Below are 23264 nucleotides of genomic sequence, written 5' to 3' on the forward strand. Positions count from 1 at the left end.
GTAGTATTAATTATACGTGTATATGAGTATGTGTATTTTTGAGGTATTTACAGTACTAATCTGAGAAGCTATTTGCAAAATAACCATGGTATTACTGTAGAAGTAAGTTGCAGATATTTCTGACACAATTTTTGTTTTCCACATTAGGAGCAATGCATTTTTTACACAAAGTAGACCCCTTATTACAAAGCTACAACAATGCTCTTCCCACCATATACTTGGGTTTCATGTTACAAAATTTATCAAAAGTTTTACACAGTCACTTGAATTTCACTGAGCGGAGAAGTTGGGAAGATTCAGTGAGTACATGAACAACCAGCCTCTCTCGTCTCTTCTCCCTCATAGGCCGACTTATAGCTTCGGTCCCATGTATCAGTCGGTGCGGTGGCTTCTGCATGAGGTATGTGCTTTGGATGTTTCTCTCTCTTGTCTCCTTTGATCTGCTTCAGAGCGTGCTTCAACGCTGGTAACAGGGCCTCCATACACTCGGCCACTGCGTTTGGGTTCCCCGGCATGTTGATTATCTGAGAGATCAAAAAACCTAGAAACGTGAGTGTGATGACAACTTCGAGATAATACCAATGTGAACTTTAGAGATTTGTACCAGTGTTGAGCCTCTAATTCCTGCTGCAGAGCGTGAGAGCATTGCAAATGGCGTGATCTGCTCACAGAGGAAAAGGACAGAGAATCAGATAACTACTCACCGCCATTCTTTTCCATGATGGAGAAAAGCAACCATGTTCAAATTGGGTTTTTAGTTTTCGGTGTGGGAAAATAGTAACCAAAACCAAATATGTTATGGATTGTTTCAGTACAGTTTCAGTTTGGTCCCGATCAGATTCGGTTTTCCGTGTATAGGATTCCAACCATATTAACTCTCAATTGGGTTTTCATAATGTATCGGTTCAGTTTATCCAGATTGAACATCCCTAGAGGTAGGGTAAGTCTTTACCTTTAAGCTCTCTTGCATCATAACAAAGAGAAGACCAGGTGTTTCTCTCTCGATCACTTCTTTCGTTGCTTCAGGTGTTACATCTCTTGGAGTGAAGCCAGTACCACCTAGTTGCAAGAAGTACATCAAAATATGACTCAAACAATAGACCAATTTTACGAAAAGTAACTAAATGTTTATATACCAAGTGTAAGAATGAGATCTATTTCATCAACATCGCTCCATTTCTGAAGAATGTCTTTGATTCTTTCCACTTCATCGGGAACAACAGCTATTGCAACTACCTTCGCTCCTCCCAGTTTTTCAGACGAGGAATCAATCACTGATACGGCTCTGGGTCCACTGCACTAGCACAAGAAAATCAGAAAGACCACGAAAAAAAATTGAAGTGAATTAAAAAAAAAAAGTATACTTGCCATCACACTTTCTCTGAAGTAGAAAAATAGGAAAAAAAAAACTATTAGGAAAGGGTATGAGTATTTAAAGTGACGAATGGCATCAGGATCAGATTTTACCTAAAGATGTAGCAAAGCACTATGTTGCTTGCTTCTTGTCTCACTATGACAAGGAGCAATATTACTTTGCTGTGTAACTATTGCATCGAATAAGTGACCTCACCAGAATAACGAACTGGTGAGGTGTATCGAGATGCACATTTTTTTCCGAAGAAAATTAACTCTTGGAAAAACTCACTGTTCCAGAGTTTTCACTCACTGTCATTAAACTCTGGCTGAGGAGATTATCGACTCTGCATTACTAATATATGCGTCGATTAAGCCAAATTGAAAGAGAAACCCAATAAGCTGAATCTAAACGTTTTACACTTTGAGTACAAATTTCATGTTCTAGCTTATTTCTTATCAAATAGTCACCAAGTAACATGTCATTTAAACATGTATAGACAAACAGAAACCTCTACCAAAAACATCCATCAACAAGCTACTGTCGAAATCACCAGAAGGTAAGACATGTAGGACAAATATGTTTAAGAAAAATCAATGTATTCTATTACAAAGTTAACCACAGCGTTGCTATTTCCGTTTCATCTTCTAAAAGTGAGCATTCTTTTAGAGACGCAAATTAAAAAAAAAAAAACGTATCTGTTCCAACATCTTTAACTCAACTCATCAAGATTTGTAACAGGACAATCAAAAAAGGTTAAGAGTAATCATACCTTCGATCAGGTCCAGCCCCAGCTGAGACAGTATCACTGACAGTAAGAATAGCAACTTTATACTCAGGCCCAGGTACTTCATCGTACTTCTTTTCTTTCCGAAGAAATTCTGGTTCTGATAATGAGGTTTTCTTATCCATAGAGAAGCCACTAATATCGGAGACGATTACAGCTGATATAGAAGTTCCAGCAGAAAGCACATTGCCCGTAGCAGGCAACTCTAACAAAGCATTAGCCGACCTCATACTTAAAAGCCGACTGCTCATCTGATGTCCCGTGCTCTCAGCGATAAATCTGACATCCAGGTATATATTATTACTCTGATTAAGATAGTAAAACGTAATGCAACTTCCATGAAAATCCAGTAAGATCCAGCTAAAGTTTTTACTCAAGAGACATGGTTATGAAAAACCTCACCCGGAAGTCCCTGATCCATCGTTCTCTTTCCATTTGATGATGGCCCGATGAAACTCCGGACGAATGGAATCGGACCTTATCGCCTCCTGAAGTCGAGCTCGTACTCTGCACAAAGATTAGACGGTAATCTACCCTTTCAGTGATGATCATTTTAGAACGAATTCATTTAGGAAAAAGAGTTATGTAAACTTCAGTAACCTCAGTGGATGGGGGCTTGTCCATCCTGCAAGCTGGCGGATTGTAGGCACAACAAAGAGATTGAAACAAACCAAACAGCTAACAGGATTTCCTGGTAACCCAAATGCAAGGACCGTTTTCCCCATCATACTTTCAGCTGGTTTTGTACTGATCTCAGCAAACGTCAAAGGTTTCCCAGGTTTCATCAATACCTGAAGAAAATATTTAATTTAAAATCCTCTCAGTTCGATCTGTAGATTAAACTAAACATTTTCAACTTTCTGAGCCAAGTTGAAAAATCAAACAGTAGAACTGGGTAAAATATATCGTCAGAAAACATAGAAGCCAGGTCTTTTGCTTTTAAGAAGAGAAAATAATAAACTTCACGTAGATGATTGAGGAAACTTATACTGCTTATTTACCTTGCTGAAATGAACTTTCCCTTTCTCTTTGAGCAATGGCTTGACAAAATCCCTATCTCCCATTGAAACACCACCAGACGTAATAATAATATCGACTCCAGAGGATATGGCCTCATCCAAAACTCTCTCAAGTTCCTTTCTATCATCTCTAACGATTCCGAGGTCAACAACTTTGCATTGCTGCTGCATCACTGCAGCCAGTAACATTGCTCGATTTGAGTCCCTAATCTGCAGAGATCCCATTATTTAGCCACTAAAATTATGTTGGGTTCAATATCTTTTCCCAGTAAATACACGGGTATAAATATCACATGCATCAGAAATCTTCATGCTGCATAATACCTGACCACGACCTAAAGTCCCAGCTGTTGGCTCCACAAGTTCATCCCCAGTAGAGAGAACAGCAATTGTTGGCATAGGATATACCTACATGGAAGTTTACTTTTCCGTGTTGGACACCTCTAATATGCTACTCTAAACACTGAATACAGCAATACCTTCACCGAGGTTACTCCTGCAGTTGCTAGCAAGCCAATTTCTGAGGCACCAATCCTTTCTCCAATTTTTAGTACAGTCGCATCTTTCTCAATGTCGCAACCCTTGCATATAAATTGAATGAATCTTGTGGAAACAATCAACATAAAATGATTCCAAACAGCTGGAAAAAAACTATCATTTTCGTTTTAGGTTTGATGATTTATCTTAATAGGGAAACATGCTTTAGCTATCCAATTCTATGTCCCAGAAGCGCCTTTTCTGTAAGAAGCATTGCATGTTCACACCTAAACGGTAGCAAAGATGGAAAGGTGTCCAACAATTCAAGTACATATTCAAAACCCGGCCATCATTTACCACTTATCCCAATAAAAGAAAGTAGTGACTTAACCATCAAACGACACAACAGTTAAATTCATTTTACATACTGGTCTCACATGCATCCTAAAGTTTACTTAGATCAACAAATGGCAGTACGTTAGACAGTATGATACTACAACTATTTAGCAAACAGTCATAAATAAAGGAACCCAAAAATATCAACTACAAGACTGACTATATAAGCGGGAAATAAGAAACCATACCACTCTACGGATGTCAGTGCCTTTCTTGGTTTGAATCAGTATTTTTACTCTTTTTGATTCAGTTGAGACGTCTCCAATTGCTTTAGTGTCCTCAACTTGGACAACTGCATCGGCACCATCAGGTATAGGTCCTAAAGAGAAACACATCAAAGAAAGAAATAGTTTGAAATCAAAGAAAAAGCTACTTTTCTGACACACCCATGCAGATAGTATCAAATTGAAGTGAATAAAGAAAACAGTTGGACTTTCAATGTTAAAACACTATAAAGTTCTCATATGAGCAAATGATACAAATCATGAGTACGAGATATCACATCGAATGCAATATACTAACCACCAGTTGTTACATAAGCCACAGTTCCAGGAGTAACAGTCACACCCAGTCCATCATTCCCAGCTCTTGATTCTGTAATCACCGGGTATTCTCCAGGACCATCTGATGCAACAACCGCGTATCCATCCTAAACAACATATAAGACAATCTATTCAAGTATCATCACGAGCTTAACATCTTTCAATTTCTATTTAACAAATTTCCATGAATTAAACATATTGAAATCAAAAGCAAGCGATTCATAGAGTTTAAGACGCTATGATGTTCGCTAATTGCGTCAAGCACACAACTGTATCCTCAAGTTTAGATCAATCAGTCACAAAGATACAAACGATCCACGAAGATCAACAAGAAAGATAAACAGTAAACCAACCAATTTGATCGCCAAAATAGTTTCATTATAAGTGGAATGCTATTCACCTTGACGGAAGCAGGATATGGAGGAAGAGGATCAGGAGCACGAATATCCTCCGCCAACACCTTCCCAAGCGCTTCCTGCAGCGATACGACTACCGGAGGCAGCCGCTCGGAGACACTGAGTACTATCCTCAGAGCTTCCTCCGTCGGTATCATCTCCGATTTTCCTTCGCCGCCACAACGACCTTCATGACCAGCCATTTCTTTCGCTGTTTGATAGAGAGACGACACAGGTCACTTGAGTTAACAAGGTGAGAGCACAGTTGACCACGGCTTGTTTGGCAATCAGGTTAGATCTGACTTTCTGCAATTAGGAGATTAGGTTTAAACCCACAACCAAACATCCCTTTTTAGCTCGTCTCTGATAATATTGGTAAGTTATACAACTGGAGACGTTCTGTTTCACTTCCCTCTCGCGATTTTCTTTAAACGGTCTGAAACCTGAAATAAATCCAAATTGAAATTCAGAACCCTAGAAATCTTGTTTCTCGAAATCGATTCTTCTTGATCAGGATAGTAATCCTCATGGGATCTTTGCTGTATCACCACTAAATTAGCCGCGAAATTCAAAGCGATGTCGGGATCAGTAATTCCTGGATCGAATCCGGATCGGGTTTCATCGCCGACGAGCTCGAAGTCGGTGACCCAGACGGTGAACGGGTCGCATCAATTCGTGATACAAGGGTACAGCTTAGCGAAGGGGATGGGTGTGGGGAAGCACATAGCGAGTGATAACTTCTCGGTCGGAGGCTACCAGTGGGGGATCTTCTTCTACCCGGACGGTAAGAATCCGGAGGATAACTCTGCATACGTCTCCGTCTTCATCGCATTGGCCAGCGAGGGCACCGAAGTCAGGGCTCTTTTCGAGCTCGCTCTTGTTGACCAAAGCGGAAAGGGTCAGCACAAGGTTCATAGCCATTTCGAGCGTTCTCTTGACAGTGGGCCTTACACTCTCAAATACCGAGGAAGCATGTGGTACGATTATCACCTACCTAGTTGGTTTCTGCTCACTGCTCATAATTCGAGCTTATCTTGATTACGATCGATGGCTATAGAGATAGTTTAGAAATTCGTATGAAGTTCGTTTGGTGGCGTTTATAGGATAAGTTTGGTGAACTGCTTAGGAGGAATCTGTTGGTGGTATAAAGCATCACAATTGAAGAATTCAGCTAGTCATAGTCATTGTAGTAACATTCCTGCGACTCATAAGTTGTGTGTGTTCTTTCTCCCATTCCAAATCTTGTTTTTGAAAGGATGTGGGTGGTTGCATGTTCATGAAGCGAAAAATATTGAATAAGAAATGGATAATTTATGTGGTGTTTTAGTTAACTGAATTACCTGAGTGTATCTAGACACAGCCTTTGCTTAAGTCTTAACTGGAATAGAATTCCTAATATCAGTGGAGAGGCTGTTTTCTATTTTTCCAATTTACTTTGATCCTTTTTAATAGAGATATGTATGATCTTCTCTTTACATTTATCTTTTGGTTACACTCTGCTAACTCAAGCTCCTCAAATTCTCTTTCTTCTTTGTGGTTTGATTAGGGGATACAAGCGTTTCTTCAAACGTAGCTTGCTTGAAGCATCTGACTACCTCAAAGACGATTGCTTGAAAATCAACTGTACGGTTGGAGTTGTGGTTTCGGAAATACACTGCCCACGGTTACACTCTGTTCAAGTCCCTGAATCAGAACTTGGATCACATTTTGGAGTTTTACTGGATAGCATGGAAGGTTCTGATGTGACTTTTGACATTGCTGGAGAGAAGATTCAAGCTCATAAATTAGTGCTGGCTGCTCGATCTCCATTTTTCAAGTCTAAGTTTTTCAATGAGTTTGAAGCAAGCAATACAGAGGTTAAGATCGACGATCTGGAACCTAAGGTTTTTAAGGTACATCATTGGTGGTTATTCTTTACTTGCTTCTGCTTGTTCAAAACGTGCCTGTATTTATGCTCTGTTCCTTCCAGGCTTTGCTACAATTCATGTATAAAGATTCTCTTCCGGAAGATGTGGAGGCTGTGTACACTCATACATTTGACCTCTTAAAACTGCCTGAAATATACGAGACATTGATAGTAAAGCTTTTAGCAGCATCGGATAAGTACGACCTGAATAGGCTCAGATTGTTGTGTGAATCTCACTTGTCCAAAGGCGTATCAGTGAAATCCGTCGCCAAGATCTTAGTGCTGGCTGACAGATATAGTGCTAGGGAGCTAAAAAGCGTTTGCCTAAAATTTTCTGCTGAGAACCTAGCAGGTATGCTTCTGCAACGCATTTCGATACACAATCTTGTTTGCTTCAAAATGATAAAACCAATCGGATTATAAACACATTTTGATTTTATATGTCCAACCCTGATATGCATGTCAAGTGTATAATCGATTTTCGGTGGTATTTGAATTTGGTGGGGCTTTCAATATTGCAGCTGTCCTGGAGACAGACGCTTATCTACAGCTCAAGGATGAATGTCTGTCCCTCCAGTCGGAGCTTCTGAAGGCGGTGGCTGGTTACGAGGAAGGCAGCAACAGTACCGGAGGAGCCAAGTCTCAGAGCGTGTGGGCCCAACTATCAGACGGCGGCGGTGGTGGTGGCGGCGGCGATACCAGCAGCCGACATGTTAGACAACGAACCACCTAGAGCCTCGATATGCATTTTCTCAGGTTAATAACCATAGAGGGGTATATACTTGGTTTTCTGTTTTTTTTTGTTCTTCCAATTTTTACAATGTTTTGTAAACTGATGGAAATATGATCCTAACTCTATGATATGTAGGTAAAAATCTTTTTACTTTTCACTCGAGTAATAGTTTCATATGTATCCTTCTTCTGTTACATGGTATAATAGTTTCAAATCCCATAAATTCCAGAACATGTAGTGCTTTCTACTTGAAACATTATGATATTTACGGACTCAAAAGATATATGTAGTTGTTCACTGTGTTTTGAGTTTACAGCAATTCTTAGAACTTCGTTACTAGAAATTAGAATCAGTGTATATAAGTTCATTTTTTGGTTGGGTTTTAAGTTATAACATCACCAGAGTTATGTATCAACTCATAACAATCTAGTCTACAATAAAATGCAACTTAAGTCTTGAATTAGCAAATTCCATTAAAATATAAAACCGAGGACCAACCAACGCCCACAAAAAACAGAGTCAAGAAGAGAATCATAACACCAATTTTGGTTCGTTATTTAGCAGAAAAAAAAAAACTTGATTCAGCAGAAGAACATTGAGGTAGCAACAGCCTTGTTCAGCTTCGGCATAGGAGGCACAGGGGCAGCTCCAGATGTTGTGATCCCACCATGGCTCGATGAAGTCTCAGACATGTCCTCAAACTTCATTGCAGTTCCCCTGCACAATCTGTGCAGCTGCCAAATAAGCATAACTTATCAACGCAACTGCAGAAAACAAAAACAAAAAAAGAAACAAGAAACTTGAGATATTGCACATAATGAAAAACATCATGAATAGCTTCATTGCTTGTTTCCATCATTAGACATTATCGCTAAATGCTAATCAACTTGTCATGAAAGAAAGCAGCAAAATCTATTTTATCCATTCTGACAAACTATATAAAACCAATGAAATCAGCATAGCTATGCATCAATTTACCGACTGAGATGGCAGTGGTGCTCCTCTGGTAGCTACAAAGAATCAAAACACACAGTTAAGAGAATGTTGTCTTAATTCAGTAGACATTGTAAAACCACAAAGAAATAGAGATGTTTAGTATCTGCTGATTACACATAGGATAGAGAATGGACAAGTTCTTGGAGGTCATCTGTCGAAAATCCAATCTCATCGTAGAGCACATGGTAATGCGTTGGCCTCGTAGTTCCCTATAACATCGAAAACCATAGAAAAAAAAACAAAGATGTTTCAAGTGTTCTATTCGATTCACAACTGATCCGAGCAGAAGACTTATCTCACTTACAAGCATTCCAGCATGAGCACAAAGATAGAAATCGTTGTTGCGTGGGTGACAGATCTTGCTGTCGATTATTGTTCCTGCAAGTAAATTATATGAAACCGGTTTCAACGTCAATTCGATAACACACCAACAAAAAAATAAAAAAAAAACAAATCAATGTTACGAAAATGGATTTTGATTTTCCACCTGGGGGAACATTATCAGCAGGTCTTCTCTCCTGGAAGAACCTGGTGTGGTGCTTTTTCTGAGCAATGATCACTGTAAACTTGGGATACCAATTCTCCTCAAGAAACTTGCACGCCTAATGATATAACCAAAATTACAAAACTCCATAAACGTCCAACATTGGCTAAGTATTAAGAGCTTGAATGTTGTTTTAGTAACCAAAATATAACCTTACCTGCTTCATCTGACCCAGTTCAATATTAAGAACTTGGTTAAACTGAGATTCACTCAAACCATCCCTACATGTATTATTTGATTATTCTACTTGAGTTAACAAAAGTCGTATTAAACAACTTTCACAAGATCTCTAGATTATATCATGCATACCTGAAAACGATAATGTGATCGGGTTTCATACCAGAGCAGGATTTAAAATCATCCAAGAGCTCCCTGTAAAAACATAATTGAGTCATCTAATCACACTATCCGTTTTCACAATCCTATCTAAAGAAGTAATTTTTCATATTCACTAGAAATATAATTACCTCATAATACCATCGTCAACTTTATCAGAGACGCGGTTAAAGAGATTGTCAATCATTTCGACTTTAGGTGACTGTGTACGCACACAAGCCTTGTATTTTGAGATTAAGGGCCATTCTCTGGAGCTCACAACCTATATATGCATTCCAAACATTATTGACATTATATCAAGCTTACATGAAAATACAACACAAGAAACTAACAGTTAAAATTATGCAACAAAAAAAAAATCAATGTTACCGCGGAAATGGATGGGACATCAGACTGTCCTGGAGAGCCATGAGATACATCCATCCCAATAATGATGGTAGGGACTCTCATCACCGCAGGGATTCCTAGTGACCGCTCAATAGCTAACTCTGAATTTAATCCACCAAGCTACACAAAAAAAAATGGCAGATAACTATATATCAGAAACTACATACACAAAGTAAAAGTTGTGATATTGAGTCAAAAGAGATCATCACCTTAGCATTAATTTTGAGGAGAACATTTGTGAGATACTGATCCTTTACGATGTTGGGAGGAGCAATACACTGATTCTTTATTCCATCTTCAATAAGAGTTCTCTTTTTCCATGGACCTTAAAAGAGATTTTAATCATTCAAAGACTGCAGTCATATATGTTTACTAAACAAAAGTATACTATATATATATATATACATATATGTTTCAAGTAATGTTGTTAACTGCTTAGTGTTACCATAAACATTAGAGTTTTTCGAGAGTATGCAAAGAAGGAATTCAGGTTTTCCCCAGTCCTGGTCCCGGAATTTCAGTTTCATAACTTCAAACATCTTCTCCACTCTTACAGAACCAGGTGCAGCCTTAAACCGATGACCTTCTTCAAAGACATCAAGTGGAAGAACTACGTCCTGAGACAAAAGAAACCAGAAAGAGTATTGTTTTTAGTGTTCTTTAATGTAGGCAATGATCCTTTTGAAGAAAGAATATATAAGCTTACCATTCCTTTCATCTTTCCACATCTGATCAAGTCACGAACAATCCTGTGCGGGTCACACTGAACAGAGAAGTTCACAACAGCCCATCCAGTAACTTTGACTGGCTTAACAAATTCCTGCAGAATAGATTTTGAGTAAATTATTTGAATTTTTTTTTTTTTCAAAACATCTATGAAACTTAACAGCCAATGGATAAGCAAGAAGACCTTATTGTTGAAATTCCAACGCCCATTGCTAGGAATAATGTCCTTTCCATTGCCCACTTTCAGCTGTTTTGGGAGTAATAAAAAAAAAAAAGATCAGAGATAATATGTTATAACATCAAATCTTCCATGCATAACCAAAAATGAAAGAGAAGAGGCTAAGAAGAATCACATTTGGAGTTGGTAGTATGTGACCTTCCACTTGAGTGAATTCAGAGCCAATTCTGACACCACATTCTTGCAACAGTGTGTCATCATTATAATTACAGTTCTCTAGAGCCTACAAAACGAAATATGATATTACATAAATGAACAGAAAAAGAAAAAGATGATACGTGGAAAATGAAAGACTTGTTACTCTGTTTAACATATTCCTCTTATCTAGTGGCTTCTGTATTGATTCTCTGACTAGGTTACTCCTCTGGAAAATAGTAAGAGCTTTCGTATAGCGTTGCAGAGAAACAAGATGACAGAGCTGAAAGTATTAAAAAACCAAACAAGTATATTCTTCATAAGCCATTAATAAGCATGAAAATGTGAGAGAACAACAAACAAAAAAAAGAAGCATAACACTAACCTCCATGGGAAAGTAAGTAGGACGCTTCGGCTTACCAACATTGATGCAACGTAAGTCACCTGAATCATGAAGTCTGATGTCATGGTTTTTCTTGTAGTAATCAAACACTTTAATCTCCTCCTCAACTTCCCCGTTTCCTTTCTTTTGCTTCCAAATAAACCTAAGTTAAAAAAAAAAGGAGGTTACTGAATAACTAAAACAAAGCGATTTTAAAACATATATGATCTAAAATATATCAATTCAGAACATACGTTTGATCTTTGCAGGGTAGTCTACTTAGTCCGGTTATCTTGTATTCTTGATTTGTGGTGATGACTTTAACTCTAAGATTCTTGAGAGTACGTTCGGCCTAAATGAGAGACACAATAATCAGAATATGAAAAGTACTAATTCACCTCAAAGATATGCTTAAAGACCATTGTAAATTCTTCTAAAGTACCTCTTTCCAATCAATAGAGAATCGATTTTTCCCTTGATTTGCAGTAAGGAAATCAACAACAGGACCTGGTTTTACTATCAACGTAGACGAAACATCTGATGAAAAACAAAACAAAATGTTACAAAGAAGAAGATTATGGAATTCACATCATATAATGAAAAAAAGAATTTTACCCATATTAAGGGATAAGCCTCCCTGAGTAGTTCTGAAGCTAGAATGGAATCCTCTGCATAGATAAAAACCTCCATGCTCTTTCGAAAAGAACTTTGCGTCATTGTGGAAGAAGGATTGACGAACAAGGAGGCAACCCCTGCGTAAAAACAGATATGTAACAACTTGAAGATTAAGGACAAAAATCAAGCAAGATAAAAGGAATATCAAGAAAAGTTCACTTAACTGTCTAGCTGCGTTCTGGCGCAAGATAACATCTAGCACTCTTATAGCATCTTGAAGATGATTTGTTTCAATTCCTTGAAGAGCACCATCAATAGCTTGGATTGAGATTTGTTTAGCAAAGGTAATTGCAACGTTGAATTTCTTGGATTTGTTAGGACGCCTTAATCTCTTCCTGTCCGCATCATCGCTCCTTGTGTTGCCTCTGCTACAAGACATGTCTTCAAGAACAACAGAGAAGTCTAGTTTGTTGGCGGGAAGTGGACCGACAGTGAACAGAGTCTTGTCTCCATCGTAAGCAAAGTATTTGGAACCCAAATCACTTTTGTAGGTGTCCTGAACATTTTCAAGAATCTTTCTGCCGATACCCTTGGCTACAACTGGATTCCCATCTTCGTATGTGATAGCAACCTGTATCCAAAGATTTTTGTAAAAATAAGAATTTGTAAGCAGTGATGGGGAATAAGATATTCGAGAATAGAAGAGGAAGCTTACGCTGTATTGGAAAAAAATGTTGACTTTTTGCGTTGCTGAAGTTGACTCTGAAGTGGTTAGTACGCAGCTGAATCTTCTGGCCTTTTGAGCCGTTCCCACGCCGAGCAATTGGAAGAAGAGCACTCTTGCTCGAATCCATTTCTGGAGTAGCAAAACACACACAAGCTAGGTCATAGTTTTATAGCTAACTTGAGGAACCAAACAGTCAACTTCGGGACTCATACAGTTAATCATCAAGTCTCAAGTCCATATAGCTTAACAACGAGAAGAGATCAACACAGAGTCTCAATGATTTAAGATTTTTATACATGAGAAGAACTGAAGAAGAGATCCACAAAGCATATTACCATTGCAAGGAAAAAAAAAATGTCTATCATATTTCAAAAAATTAAACATATTCCGATACAACCTAAAATGCAGAAGAAGAAAAGACAAGAAAATAAAACAGAAGAAGCAAGAGAAGAGAAGAGAATACCCTTTCTCCAAAAAAAATTAACATGCAAGACAATGGAGATAAAAGTGGATATTTTATTACACTAAAAAAATTGTCAAGATCATGAAGAGAGAATTTTACCAGGAAGGTATGTAAGAGGAGAGGAAGAGGTCACAGTATCGTGTGCAGTGAGTACGAAGCCAGATATTCTTTCGCTTTTTATGCATTTTAGTAAGGAGACGAAGAGATTTGTAACTTACGAAATTAGTGTTTGTTAAAAAAAAAAAAATTAAGAAATTAGTCGATTGATTTTTCCGTGACGTGCAGTTAATTATACCACTACTGCATCAACATAAAAATACGAACGCATTAAAAGCTCGTGATAATCCCCTTACATGCTATATTTCATTTGTTAACTCCCTTTTATACACTTTGTTGACATGACAACATTGTTGTGTTTCTAATTTTTTACAGGATTCTCTTAATATAGACCCAAACCTAGTTCATTTTCCAGTCCACTCTCGAGTCTGGACTCTGGAGTATACTCTTCTCCTAAATATTTACTACTCGATAATTCATTGAATTAACATAAATATTTAATTAAAAATATATTATAATTTATTCCAAATAAAGTACTCACTCAGTTTAAATATTGTTAGGAACATTATTAACAAGAACAATATAGTTAGGAACATTTCCATTCATCTAATTGATAAGGTATTCAAATGTTTTCAGTGATCGTATAATTATTTGAACATATAATATGTTTTTGAGATAGCAAAAAACAAGAAAAAAAAAAAGAATGGTTGATATCAATATGGATTGGACGTCTATCTTGATATATGGAGTCTTCCTAAATAAGTCTTCTTCCCAAAAACAATAAAACTTTTTCTCCAAACTATCACATCGCCGGATAGCGTATCACCAAAGCATCACGTCAGGGAGAAGAAAAAATATTTTTTTTGATAAAAAATAAGAAACACAAACATAAAGAAAACTGAGGCGGCAACTGTAGAAGTGTCTACGTTGAATAATTTTATGTTGGCTCTGATTGGTGCCTTGTAAAGAGAGTGCTATGGATTGTATTATGTGTTACACAATATCATGTAACCAAATCATTACAAAGATTAGGGTAGTTCAGAGGTATGTTTTATATGTGTAAAACAGCATTACAAAGAAAACGGGTGGTACAATATGTGTATAATAGTGGTACAAGTTTAGATTAAGTTGTAGTAGTACAAAATATCCATTATATACCACTGCTTCATTTGAGTTAATTCATTCTTTATATATACAAATTTTCTGAACTGTTTTTTCTTCCTTTAATATATTAATTTTTTTTAACATTTTAAAATTTGTGATTGGTAGTTAAAGTGTGTTTTATTTGAAATATTGTGTGTTAAATTTTAATTATGTTTTAATATATGTTTTTCTTCACATCCGGATTGTTATACATGATATATAACCGTACTTATTGTCATTTGTTGTCTCTCTTGCTCGTTTCTTGGTTGTGTTCAGGTTTCTATCTTCTTCTTCTTCTGTTTTTGTTTTTAAATTAACCACTTTATTAGCCATTTAAGTTTTTGGACACATAGATTGGTTGACTCATGAAAATAATAGATTGGTTAACACTTGTCATCTTTTTCTTTTTAAGGGTAACATTTCCATACGTGTTCTATGCATGATGTGGGATGGGTTTTGAGTTTTGACAGGGCGGAAATTTCCCAGCTTTTGTGGAAATTCACCTAATTCAAACAATATTATTGAAGTGAAACAGAAGCCAGATTCTTCAAGTTTCAAACACCAAATAGTAAAATAGATGTATGTGTCATATCCAGAACTTTAAGTCAAGTGTCAAGCTAACGGGCAAACTTGTGGATTAGAGCAAAGGGAAACAGGAAGGAAGTCAAATTTTCACTGGGTCCCGTCTGCCTTAAACCAGTCATTAGTCAACAACAAAACGAAGGAAAAATATTCTGACAAACACACACAAAAAGGGTTATTTCTTGTGTTAAAAATCCCAAAAAAAAAACTCAGTGACCTTTTGAGTTTTCCTGAATGAACTTTAATTAACGGTTTCCGAAACATATGAATAGTAAAAGCGAGCTAAAACCGAATCTTCTCAGTTTCCATCAATCACAAGACCCAAGTCTGTTAGCTCAAAGCCTAAAATGTGCCCAAGATTTTAAAACTTGCTTCACTGAGTGCGTTGGAGGGAAAACGAATCACATTGCTTAGGCCTTCGACTTCCCGCTTGCTCTTCGTTTTGTATGCCAGGCTCGGTTCCTATCGCCACTGATTGGGTTCTTATGAGCAGCAATGGAGCATTGGTCAGGCCTTCCACTCTTTGCATTCATCTCCATTTGCATCTTCCTTCGTCTCATTCTGTTCTCAAGCCTCATTCCCTTGAGAGCTCTAGCTCTTCGCTCTATCTCCAACGCTTGTGTGAAGTTCCATATCCGGACTATGCCTTCTTCACCTCCGCACACTATACGGTCACAACCCACGTCCACAGAAAACAAGTTTGACCCGAACCCGTGCAGCATTCTTTGTGGCGGTTCCACAGTACTCGAAGAACCCCTTTTGGGTAAGGCACGACGGTTAGTCTTCAACAACTTCCTAACGTCGATAAGTGCGAGTTTACCATCACCAGATGCTGAGACAAGCCAGGGAAACTCGAAAGAAAGAGAGTAAACAGGACCAGTGTGAGGCATCCATTGAGATATGAGTACAACCCTTGTTTCAATACCGTATGTTCTGATCTCAAACATTTTGATTCCTCCATCTTCTCCACCAGTAAACAGGAAATCCCCACTATGGCTTCTTGCCAGAGAGTAAGTGTTACCCTCATGAACATCATGGATGATCGCCAGTGGAGTCTCACTACTAATGTCCCAAATGTATACATCCGAGCCCGAAGCACAAGCAATGCTGGCTTCATGAGGCGCAAGCCCCCAAACCCAATCACTATGCCTCAACGTTTTGATACATTTCATTGAAGATCGATCCCATACACGAACAGACATGTCCCATGAACCGCTAAAGATATTTGCCATGTCCAGGGCAAGAGATGTAATAGGACCCTCATGTCCCCATAGGCGAAACTCGGTCTTCTCTTTCTGAAAACTTGTGAGGTCGAACAGGTTCCGGAGACCATCCACCGATTTCCAGCAATGTATAAATCCATCAGTGCCGCCAGCTACCAAAAGCTTTGTATCAGCGGCAACTGCCCTTATTGTGCAACCAAGCGGTTTAGATGCTGCAATAGACAAGCCTTCTTCCATGTCCCACATCCGAACAATGCAATCATATCCAGAAGTGAAAATGAGCTTGGCAGAAGCTAAGAGAAAAACAGTCCGAACTGCTTCAGTGTGGCCATAAAGGGTATCGATATTATAGCGTCCTAAGAAGGTCTTACTCCTGAATTCCCTCTCAACAAAGAGCTCTTTCCACGATCTCTCATCAGAAAATCCAGAACTTCTAGCCCCGAAAACCACGGGGAGTCCCCATCTCTCACAGTAGAATTCCTTCCACGCATGATGCTCCGATGCTAAACTATGCAGACTAGTTGAAACGCAAGACACTAGACCTAACTCTTTTGGGTCAAGGCAATTAAGAATCTCAGATATCAATGCCTGAGGCAAATCAATAATGGAACACCGATGAGTAGTAGACAAATCCTTGTCAGAGAGCAACTGTTTCGAGTCACTGGGCACCAAAGTTCCCTTCTTTTGCTGGAAACATAGCTTCACACTTGGAATCTCGACAGACCCATTTCTAATTCTCAGCTCCGAATTCAGAAGATCAGACTCAGCTCTTTGTTCAGATAATCTCTCGCCAATATTCGATGAATCATTCGCAACTTCAATTCTCTCCTGGCACTCAAATGCCATCAAAGGACAGACAGCGTCCGATGCAGCCCAAAACACCCAAACAAGGAGCTTCTCACGAACGACCCTGACCGGATCTGAAAATCTACAGCTCCGGAGACGAATCCAGCTAAGCCTGAACAAAACCCAGAAAACGATTCAATTCAACGAACCAGGTTAAAAGAAAAGAATAAACATCAATTTCCCAATCACAGGAAAATCCGTAAATCGATTACAATCGAACCCGAAAAAAAAATGAAGAGATTAGCTAAACCGAGCTAACGAACAACGAGAAAGCAAAAACAAAAAATGTTACGCACCTCAAGTAATCAAAACAAGGTATTCGTAACAGAGAAGAGATTTTCGCCCAAATGACGTTGCCCTAATTTCTCTGATCAAACTGATGGGATGAAGATTGAAGAACCAACCGCCAAGCAAAGACTGGAAAGATATTGCCAAATTTCTTTTTGTGTTTTTTTTGTTATGGTCCCGGTACGGGGTATTACAACCGTCGGATGGAAAAAAAAAATATCGGACGATGCAGATCGTATTTATAAATTGGTCAATATTGTCATGTTACGAGTGCGCAAATATTTGATCCTATTTTTCCTGCGTTATTTTCTCAAAAGTTTTCAAAAGTCCATATTTTGGGCTTCCTCCTCTCTCACAAAGCGATCAAAAAAATGTCTGATTCTTCCTCCACCCACGAGTCTCCACCTTCTCCGGCCATCGCCGGCGACTCACAAACCACCGTGGCTAACGATTCTGCACAATCCGATTCCAATGCGAAATGCCAGACAGCTATACAATCCTTAGCCTCCATCGTCACAACAACACATATCCCTACCACAATCTCTGACCTCCTCGACGATGACGCCGTCTCCGCCGCGATTTCCTCTCTTCTCCTACGTCCCGACTCAGGCGCCGGCGATAATAACCTCTGCCGTTGGCTCTACGATACCTTCCAATCCGCGGAACCGTCGCTCCAGCTTCTCGTCCTCCGTTTCGTTCCTTTGATCGCTGGTCTCTACCTCTCCCGCGTCCCTCTCCGGCAACCTCAGGCCGGATTCGAAGCCGTCTTACTCGCTCTCTACGCGCACGAGACAACCTCACGCGCCGGTCAGGCACTCACCGTCAACATTCCCGATCTCTCTCATCCCAGCATTTACCACGAATCCAAAGGTCCTACGAAGAACAACTCAACGTGCCTCAACATCGCCGTTATCTCCCCAACGCTCGATCCACACGGCACGGTGAGATCCACACGCCGCGCGAGGATCGTCGGAGTCGCGTTGGAGCTTTACTATAGCAAAATCTCGAGGATGCCTCGCGAGTCCAAGCTCAATTTCTGCGAGTCGTGCGAGAAATGGGCGGGGCAAAACGGAGAGACGGAGCAACCACGAGCTGTGATTCCTACCTTGAGCGAGAACTCGTGGAGAGAGGAAGAGAATGTCGCCATGGGAGGAAGATCCGAGAGAGACAGCGGAAGGATTCCACTGCCATGGGAGCTTGTGCAACCAATTCTGAGGATCTTAGGGCATTGCCTCTTGGGGCTCAAAGTGGAAGACAGGGAAGTATCGGAGGCGGCGAATAAAGCTTGTCAGAGTTTGTATCTCCGATCTCTGCACGATATAAACCCTAAGGCGATTCTGGCTACAGGGAGTCTTCTCCGGCTCCGGGAGATGGCTCTTGATCCCAAAAACCAGATCGATCATACTGATATATCAAACGAGACCGTTCTCTCCGTCTGACCCCCGTTTTGCATTTTTTTTTTCTTTTTATTCACTCAAATGTCATAAAAAAATCTAAAAAAACCAAGCTTCTTTGTAATGTAAGGAGAGGCCACGTTCTTATTGCCTAATAATTATCTCAAATTGCTGGGAAAAAAAATATTTGAAAAAAAAAACGATGGACTTTTGCGTTATTATTATTACTTTGACATAAAATTTAAAACCAAAACCTCTCAAGGAAAAAGATCCTGCAAGTCGATGATGTCGGCAAGAACACCGGCTGCAGTCGTGTCGTTCCCGGCTCCGGCACCTTGAATCACCAAAGGCTGCTTCTCGTAGCAACGGCTATATATCTCTACCTGCAGTTTTTTCAACCAATTCAATCATGTTTACCGACAAGACAATATTGTGTTTTGTGTTCTTGAGATAATATGAGCAAATTTACCAATCTTTATATATGAAAATCTCTTGTGAGCTAAGAGATTATGTGTGCGATAAAAGGGTACTGCTAAACCGTTTAAACCAAAGTATGTGTGTTCATTTTTTCTTCGTGTGATGCAGTTTCAGAGAGGTTTAACAAATAGAATCTTATAACAAACTTACTATATTGTCACTGCCTCTAAGTCGTCCCAATGGTGAATCTTTTGGAACTTCTCGAATACCAACTTGAACGCTGCAGAGAGACAGTGAATTTCAAAATTAGACGATTCCGACATTGTACACTAGCATTCTATGGGTTATCTCAATTGCAGACCAATATAATTAGGAAACAGATGTCTCTCTTGCTAACAATCAAATTAGCCTTGAGATAGAATTTCTTTAAGGTACCAAAAATATTAGTCGAGGCTGGGAAATAGCAAGAGTCAAGGTAACCATTATTACCTTGAGCCCTCAATCACACAGACATAACGAAGCACACACCCATTTGATGAAGCTCTTTTAACTCTCCCCTCAATGTTCTCATCAAGTTTTACTATTCCATTTTGGAGGAAATCCTCCACAGACATGAGTCCAGGTCCCATCGCTTCAGGGTACAAGCTCTCTATCTACAAAGAAACAAAATAAATTTCAGGAGAAAAAAGGATCAAAGAAGTCTTGTTATCAAGAAGGCAGAAGCAAAGCTCAAACAAGACTGAGAAGATCAGTGTGTCTAAAGCCCAGTTCTAGCTTCCTCGTTAAAAAACTGAACAACAATTCTCCAGCCAAAAACTTAAGATGAGCACCGGTTTATTGCAACAGCAACCAGTTCACCTGGAAATTGACTCGACGAGAGTTGCTTTACCAAACTTAAATCACAGCATCGAATTAAGAAGATGGAAATGAAAAGCTTTGAATGTGGTTCACACCTTTATGCTATCCATAATTAGTCTCTTCCCAAGGAGCCGAGCAAGAATCAAAGCCTACCATGACAGAAACAGACATATTTGAGAATCCCAGAAGTTCATACTAAAATGGATATATTCTCTTCAACAACAACAAAAATTGCTTGCAATGAAAAACCTATGGTAATTTCAATGCGTAGTGTATTATTCGCACTGTGTTAGTGAAAACAGAACATTGGAGGATTTGCCTACCAATATCATCAGGAAATTAAGTTAAAGGAAACATTGTTCACATAACCACCAAACAAAATCATGACCGCTTTTTGTACATTACTCGAAATAGATGAAGAAAGCCATCTACCTTGTGGGCTGATAGCATCACTAACATTAACAAAGGTATACATGCACTCTACATCTCACAGGTGACACTATATTTATCCGTCCATACCTTTCTAGCAACATCCATGCCACTGAGATCATCGCGTGGATCTGTGAAGCAAACAATACATCATAATCAATCAAACATCATTTTAAACTAATGCCATTTCACACTGTTCCATCCTCAATGTGCCTTATAATTGGAATAGTTAGAATATTCAAACATTATTTTTGTTTTTATATATTAATGGACGGATTTCCGGGGGCTACACCTAATTCTGCTGCACTAAAAGGTCAATCAAGTTCGAGAATATTTTAATTCGCAAAAGAAATTATGGAGTATAGAAAAACAGATAAAGCGATGTCTACTTAAAAATGACAAACAAAGATATATTCCATTATTGATTAAATGAAACTGGAAATACCTGGTTCAGTGTACCCCAGTGTTTTAGCGGCTTGAACAACTTGGCTTAGAGGCTTGCCATCTTCAAGCTCACTCATTACATATCCCAAGGTACCTATCATAAATCGAGCACGGCTACAAAGATTCATAAATTAATACAAGCATAAGTTGGAATAAGAACAGTGAACAACATCTATAACACTATCGCAGTAGAATGAATTGCATCTGAAATATGATTACCGCTCAAACTACCAACAATCCTATGAACAGGATCTCCCGATGAAATTATGCGGTTCAATGATGCGATGACAGGAAGACCAGCACCAACCTAAGAAACATATGACAGGCGCAAAAGAGTTAACAAAAATCACTACCTACCATATCTTATATATAGTCAAGCAAAACACCACACTTATGACTAAGTCATAGCAATATAATTAGATATATGACGAAGAGATCATTTTACATCTAATTTCATTTTCATAAGACTACAAATGTGAATTGATACTGTCAGTCTATACAGAAGCTTTGTTTCACGTACAGTAGATTCGTGGCGGATGCGCCGCAGATGCAAAACCAATTTATCGTAATGTTCCTGCGTAGAAGACAAGACGAGATAAAATATGAGTCATTTCTGACTACTTGATGAACCTTTTGTAGTTCTCCCCTACTATCTAAGGTATGCCCAGTAGATAAAAGGAGAGATTTAAAGAAAGAGAAATTCGGAGAATTCGGTTGATCTAAAACAATTTAAAAAAAAAAAACCTCAGATCTACGAAGCAACTTCTTCTGCTCGAAACCACATAAAGTACTGATTCAAGACTCTATGCTGTCTCCAAATGAATGTGTTCGTGCTAATGATACACCGTAATAAAACCAAAAGAACAGAAACGGCTACAGTTAAAGTTTGATGCATGTACTTGATGCTTAATAGTACAAGAAGTTACCATTGTTGAAGTAAGAGGCTTCTTATTTGCCAAGACAACACAGCAACCCAAGTCAACTGCCTTCAACAACAATTCAATCGTTTCCATGCTGGCTGAGCAATCCACAACAGCTAAGCCTATAGAAAATACATGACTTTAATCTACAAGAACTCACAGAACCATGTCTTGAAGCTACAAGCATTAATATTTAGGCCCAACACTAGATTTTGGAAGTTTCGAAATGCTAAGGGCGACAATTGTATTTGAACCTTTAAGTTTGGTACAAACCTGTAGATTTGCCCAGAAGTTCTTCAAGTGCTTTCGTTTCGCTTCTTGACTCGGGATCATTGACCACTCGGTATCCACCTTTTATGGGATGGAAAACAGATAATCATTGGTCTTATAGCCTATTAAACAGACTCAGGATGAAAACCGAATGATAGGTCAAAGAGTTACCTAAACCACCAAGCGTCGTCAACGGAGAACCAGTCGATTTGACACGGCAAACTTCCGACAAGTATTCATCATTCAGTTCTTCTTTGAGCACATCAATTGGAACAACTAAGGATTTGCTGTCAGATACTCCGACCACCCGTAAACGAACTCCCTGTTGAACGGAGAAGAGAGGAATTCATGACTTTTTTTTTATTGACCTGAGCTTGAATATCAATTATTTAAGGGCATTATTTCAACATTTGTCCAATGTAACAAACTTATCAACTCGACAAGTAACCTAGATGACGATGATAATATACAGAAGCCGTGATTCACCATAACATATTCAGAAACCATACATTATCAGCATCAGTGTCGGATTCATTCGTTAATGAGGAGGAATCGAGAAAAACTAGTAAGTGAGGAGAAACGAATATGAACCATTTTGGCGTGAAGCGATCGGCAAGAGACGATGTGTTGAAGAAGATAACGGCCCACGCCTCCACATCCCATGAGAAGCACCGGGATCTTCTTCATCATTCTTCCTCTTCCTCGATTTCGTCTTCTTCTGCCTCTATTCGTTTTATGGGTTCTTATTGGTTGTTGACTACACTGGACACTTCACCGCTAATAATAATGTTGCAGCGTTACAGAAACGCGACGGCGTTTTTTTCCCTGAATCTGGTTAAATGGATGGACGGTGGATATTGCGAATGGGTAAAAGGTGTGTACACGTGGCCGAATATCTGGAGAAGAACTACGAGGTTGCTGTAGAGTACGTTGTAGCGAAGTAAAAATGATCGAGAGGAAGTGGATTAGGAGAGTTTCTTGGGCTTGACAACGGCAAATGATTTGAGAGTTAGCTTGACTATAAAAGGAAGTCTCTGACGTTTGTGCGATTTTTTTTTTTTCAAAATCTGACATCTCTTTGTTTCGTTTCCAAGAGAAACAGCGATTATAGAAAGAGTGTAATTTCCTTCTTGTTTTTCAACATTCAAGAGCGAAAACAATCTTGTTTTCTTGATCCAGGATCTTTTGAGTGAGGGTTTCTGGCTAATTTTTATTTTACTTTTATGGCGTATCAA

At 38.9% G+C, this 23264-nt stretch overlaps 6 protein-coding genes across 6 annotated transcripts; 2 read left to right on the forward strand and 4 right to left on the reverse strand.

The window, feature by feature from the left end:
• Positions 1-71: 71 nt before the first annotated feature.
• Positions 72-5328, reverse strand: LOC18016801 (molybdopterin biosynthesis protein CNX1). The gene is made up of 13 exons (XM_006400608.2): positions 4976-5328; positions 4556-4682; positions 4222-4352; positions 3640-3741; positions 3485-3568; positions 3143-3370; positions 2742-2932; positions 2544-2648; positions 2127-2420; positions 1137-1294; positions 953-1059; positions 605-661; positions 72-524 (listed from the first exon to the last, which is right to left on the reverse strand). The coding sequence occupies exons 1-13, from the start codon at positions 5171-5173 to the stop codon at positions 297-299; spliced, it is 2010 nt and encodes a 669-aa protein (XP_006400671.1). The 5' UTR covers positions 5174-5328; the 3' UTR covers positions 72-296.
• Positions 5329-5383: 55 nt separating this feature from the next.
• On the forward strand, positions 5384-7825 carry LOC18016802 (BTB/POZ and MATH domain-containing protein 5). The gene is made up of 4 exons (XM_006400609.2): positions 5384-5947; positions 6517-6862; positions 6940-7228; positions 7398-7825. Exons 1-4 carry the CDS (start codon positions 5547-5549, stop codon positions 7607-7609), a joined length of 1248 nt encoding a protein of 415 aa, XP_006400672.1. The 5' UTR covers positions 5384-5546; the 3' UTR covers positions 7610-7825.
• A 365-nt stretch (positions 7826-8190) lies between these two features.
• LOC18016803 (protein argonaute 9) lies at positions 8191-13343 on the reverse strand. The gene is given in 24 exon segments (XM_024156611.1): positions 8191-8325; positions 8327-8373; positions 8588-8619; positions 8720-8814; positions 8910-8983; positions 9093-9207; positions 9307-9370; positions 9459-9521; positions 9617-9747; positions 9855-9992; positions 10082-10197; positions 10318-10489; positions 10579-10692; positions 10783-10845; positions 10952-11059; positions 11138-11254; positions 11357-11516; positions 11608-11705; positions 11796-11890; positions 11969-12105; positions 12193-12599; positions 12684-12698; positions 12700-12824; positions 13313-13343. Coding segments are annotated over 24 exon segments (2652 nt in total).
• Positions 13344-15158: 1815 nt separating this feature from the next.
• LOC18016804 (F-box/WD-40 repeat-containing protein At5g21040) lies at positions 15159-17421 on the reverse strand. Its single transcript, XM_006400611.2, has 2 exons — positions 17306-17421; positions 15159-17121 (listed from the first exon to the last, which is right to left on the reverse strand). The coding sequence occupies exon 2, from the start codon at positions 17007-17009 to the stop codon at positions 15351-15353; it is 1659 nt and encodes a 552-aa protein (XP_006400674.1). The 5' UTR covers positions 17010-17121; positions 17306-17421; the 3' UTR covers positions 15159-15350.
• Positions 17422-17647: 226 nt separating this feature from the next.
• Positions 17648-18766, forward strand: LOC18016805. The gene has a single exon (XM_006400613.2). It carries the CDS (start codon positions 17669-17671, stop codon positions 18734-18736), a length of 1068 nt encoding a protein of 355 aa, XP_006400676.1. The 5' UTR covers positions 17648-17668; the 3' UTR covers positions 18737-18766.
• A 20-nt stretch (positions 18767-18786) lies between these two features.
• LOC18016807 (bifunctional aspartokinase/homoserine dehydrogenase 1) lies at positions 18787-22785 on the reverse strand. The gene is made up of 12 exons (XM_006400612.2): positions 22621-22785; positions 22201-22351; positions 22033-22110; positions 21766-21881; positions 21360-21413; positions 21059-21146; positions 20841-20933; positions 20486-20526; positions 20062-20115; positions 19598-19761; positions 19319-19388; positions 18787-19074 (listed from the first exon to the last, which is right to left on the reverse strand). The coding sequence occupies exons 1-12, from the start codon at positions 22717-22719 to the stop codon at positions 18949-18951; spliced, it is 1134 nt and encodes a 377-aa protein (XP_006400675.1). The 5' UTR covers positions 22720-22785; the 3' UTR covers positions 18787-18948.
• Between the last annotated feature and the right edge of the window lie 479 nt (positions 22786-23264).

This window comes from Eutrema salsugineum, unplaced genomic scaffold, assembly GCF_000478725.1.
Source record: "Eutrema salsugineum unplaced genomic scaffold, Eutsalg1_0 scaffold_2, whole genome shotgun sequence".
NCBI lineage: Eukaryota > Viridiplantae > Streptophyta > Magnoliopsida > Brassicales > Brassicaceae > Eutrema > Eutrema salsugineum.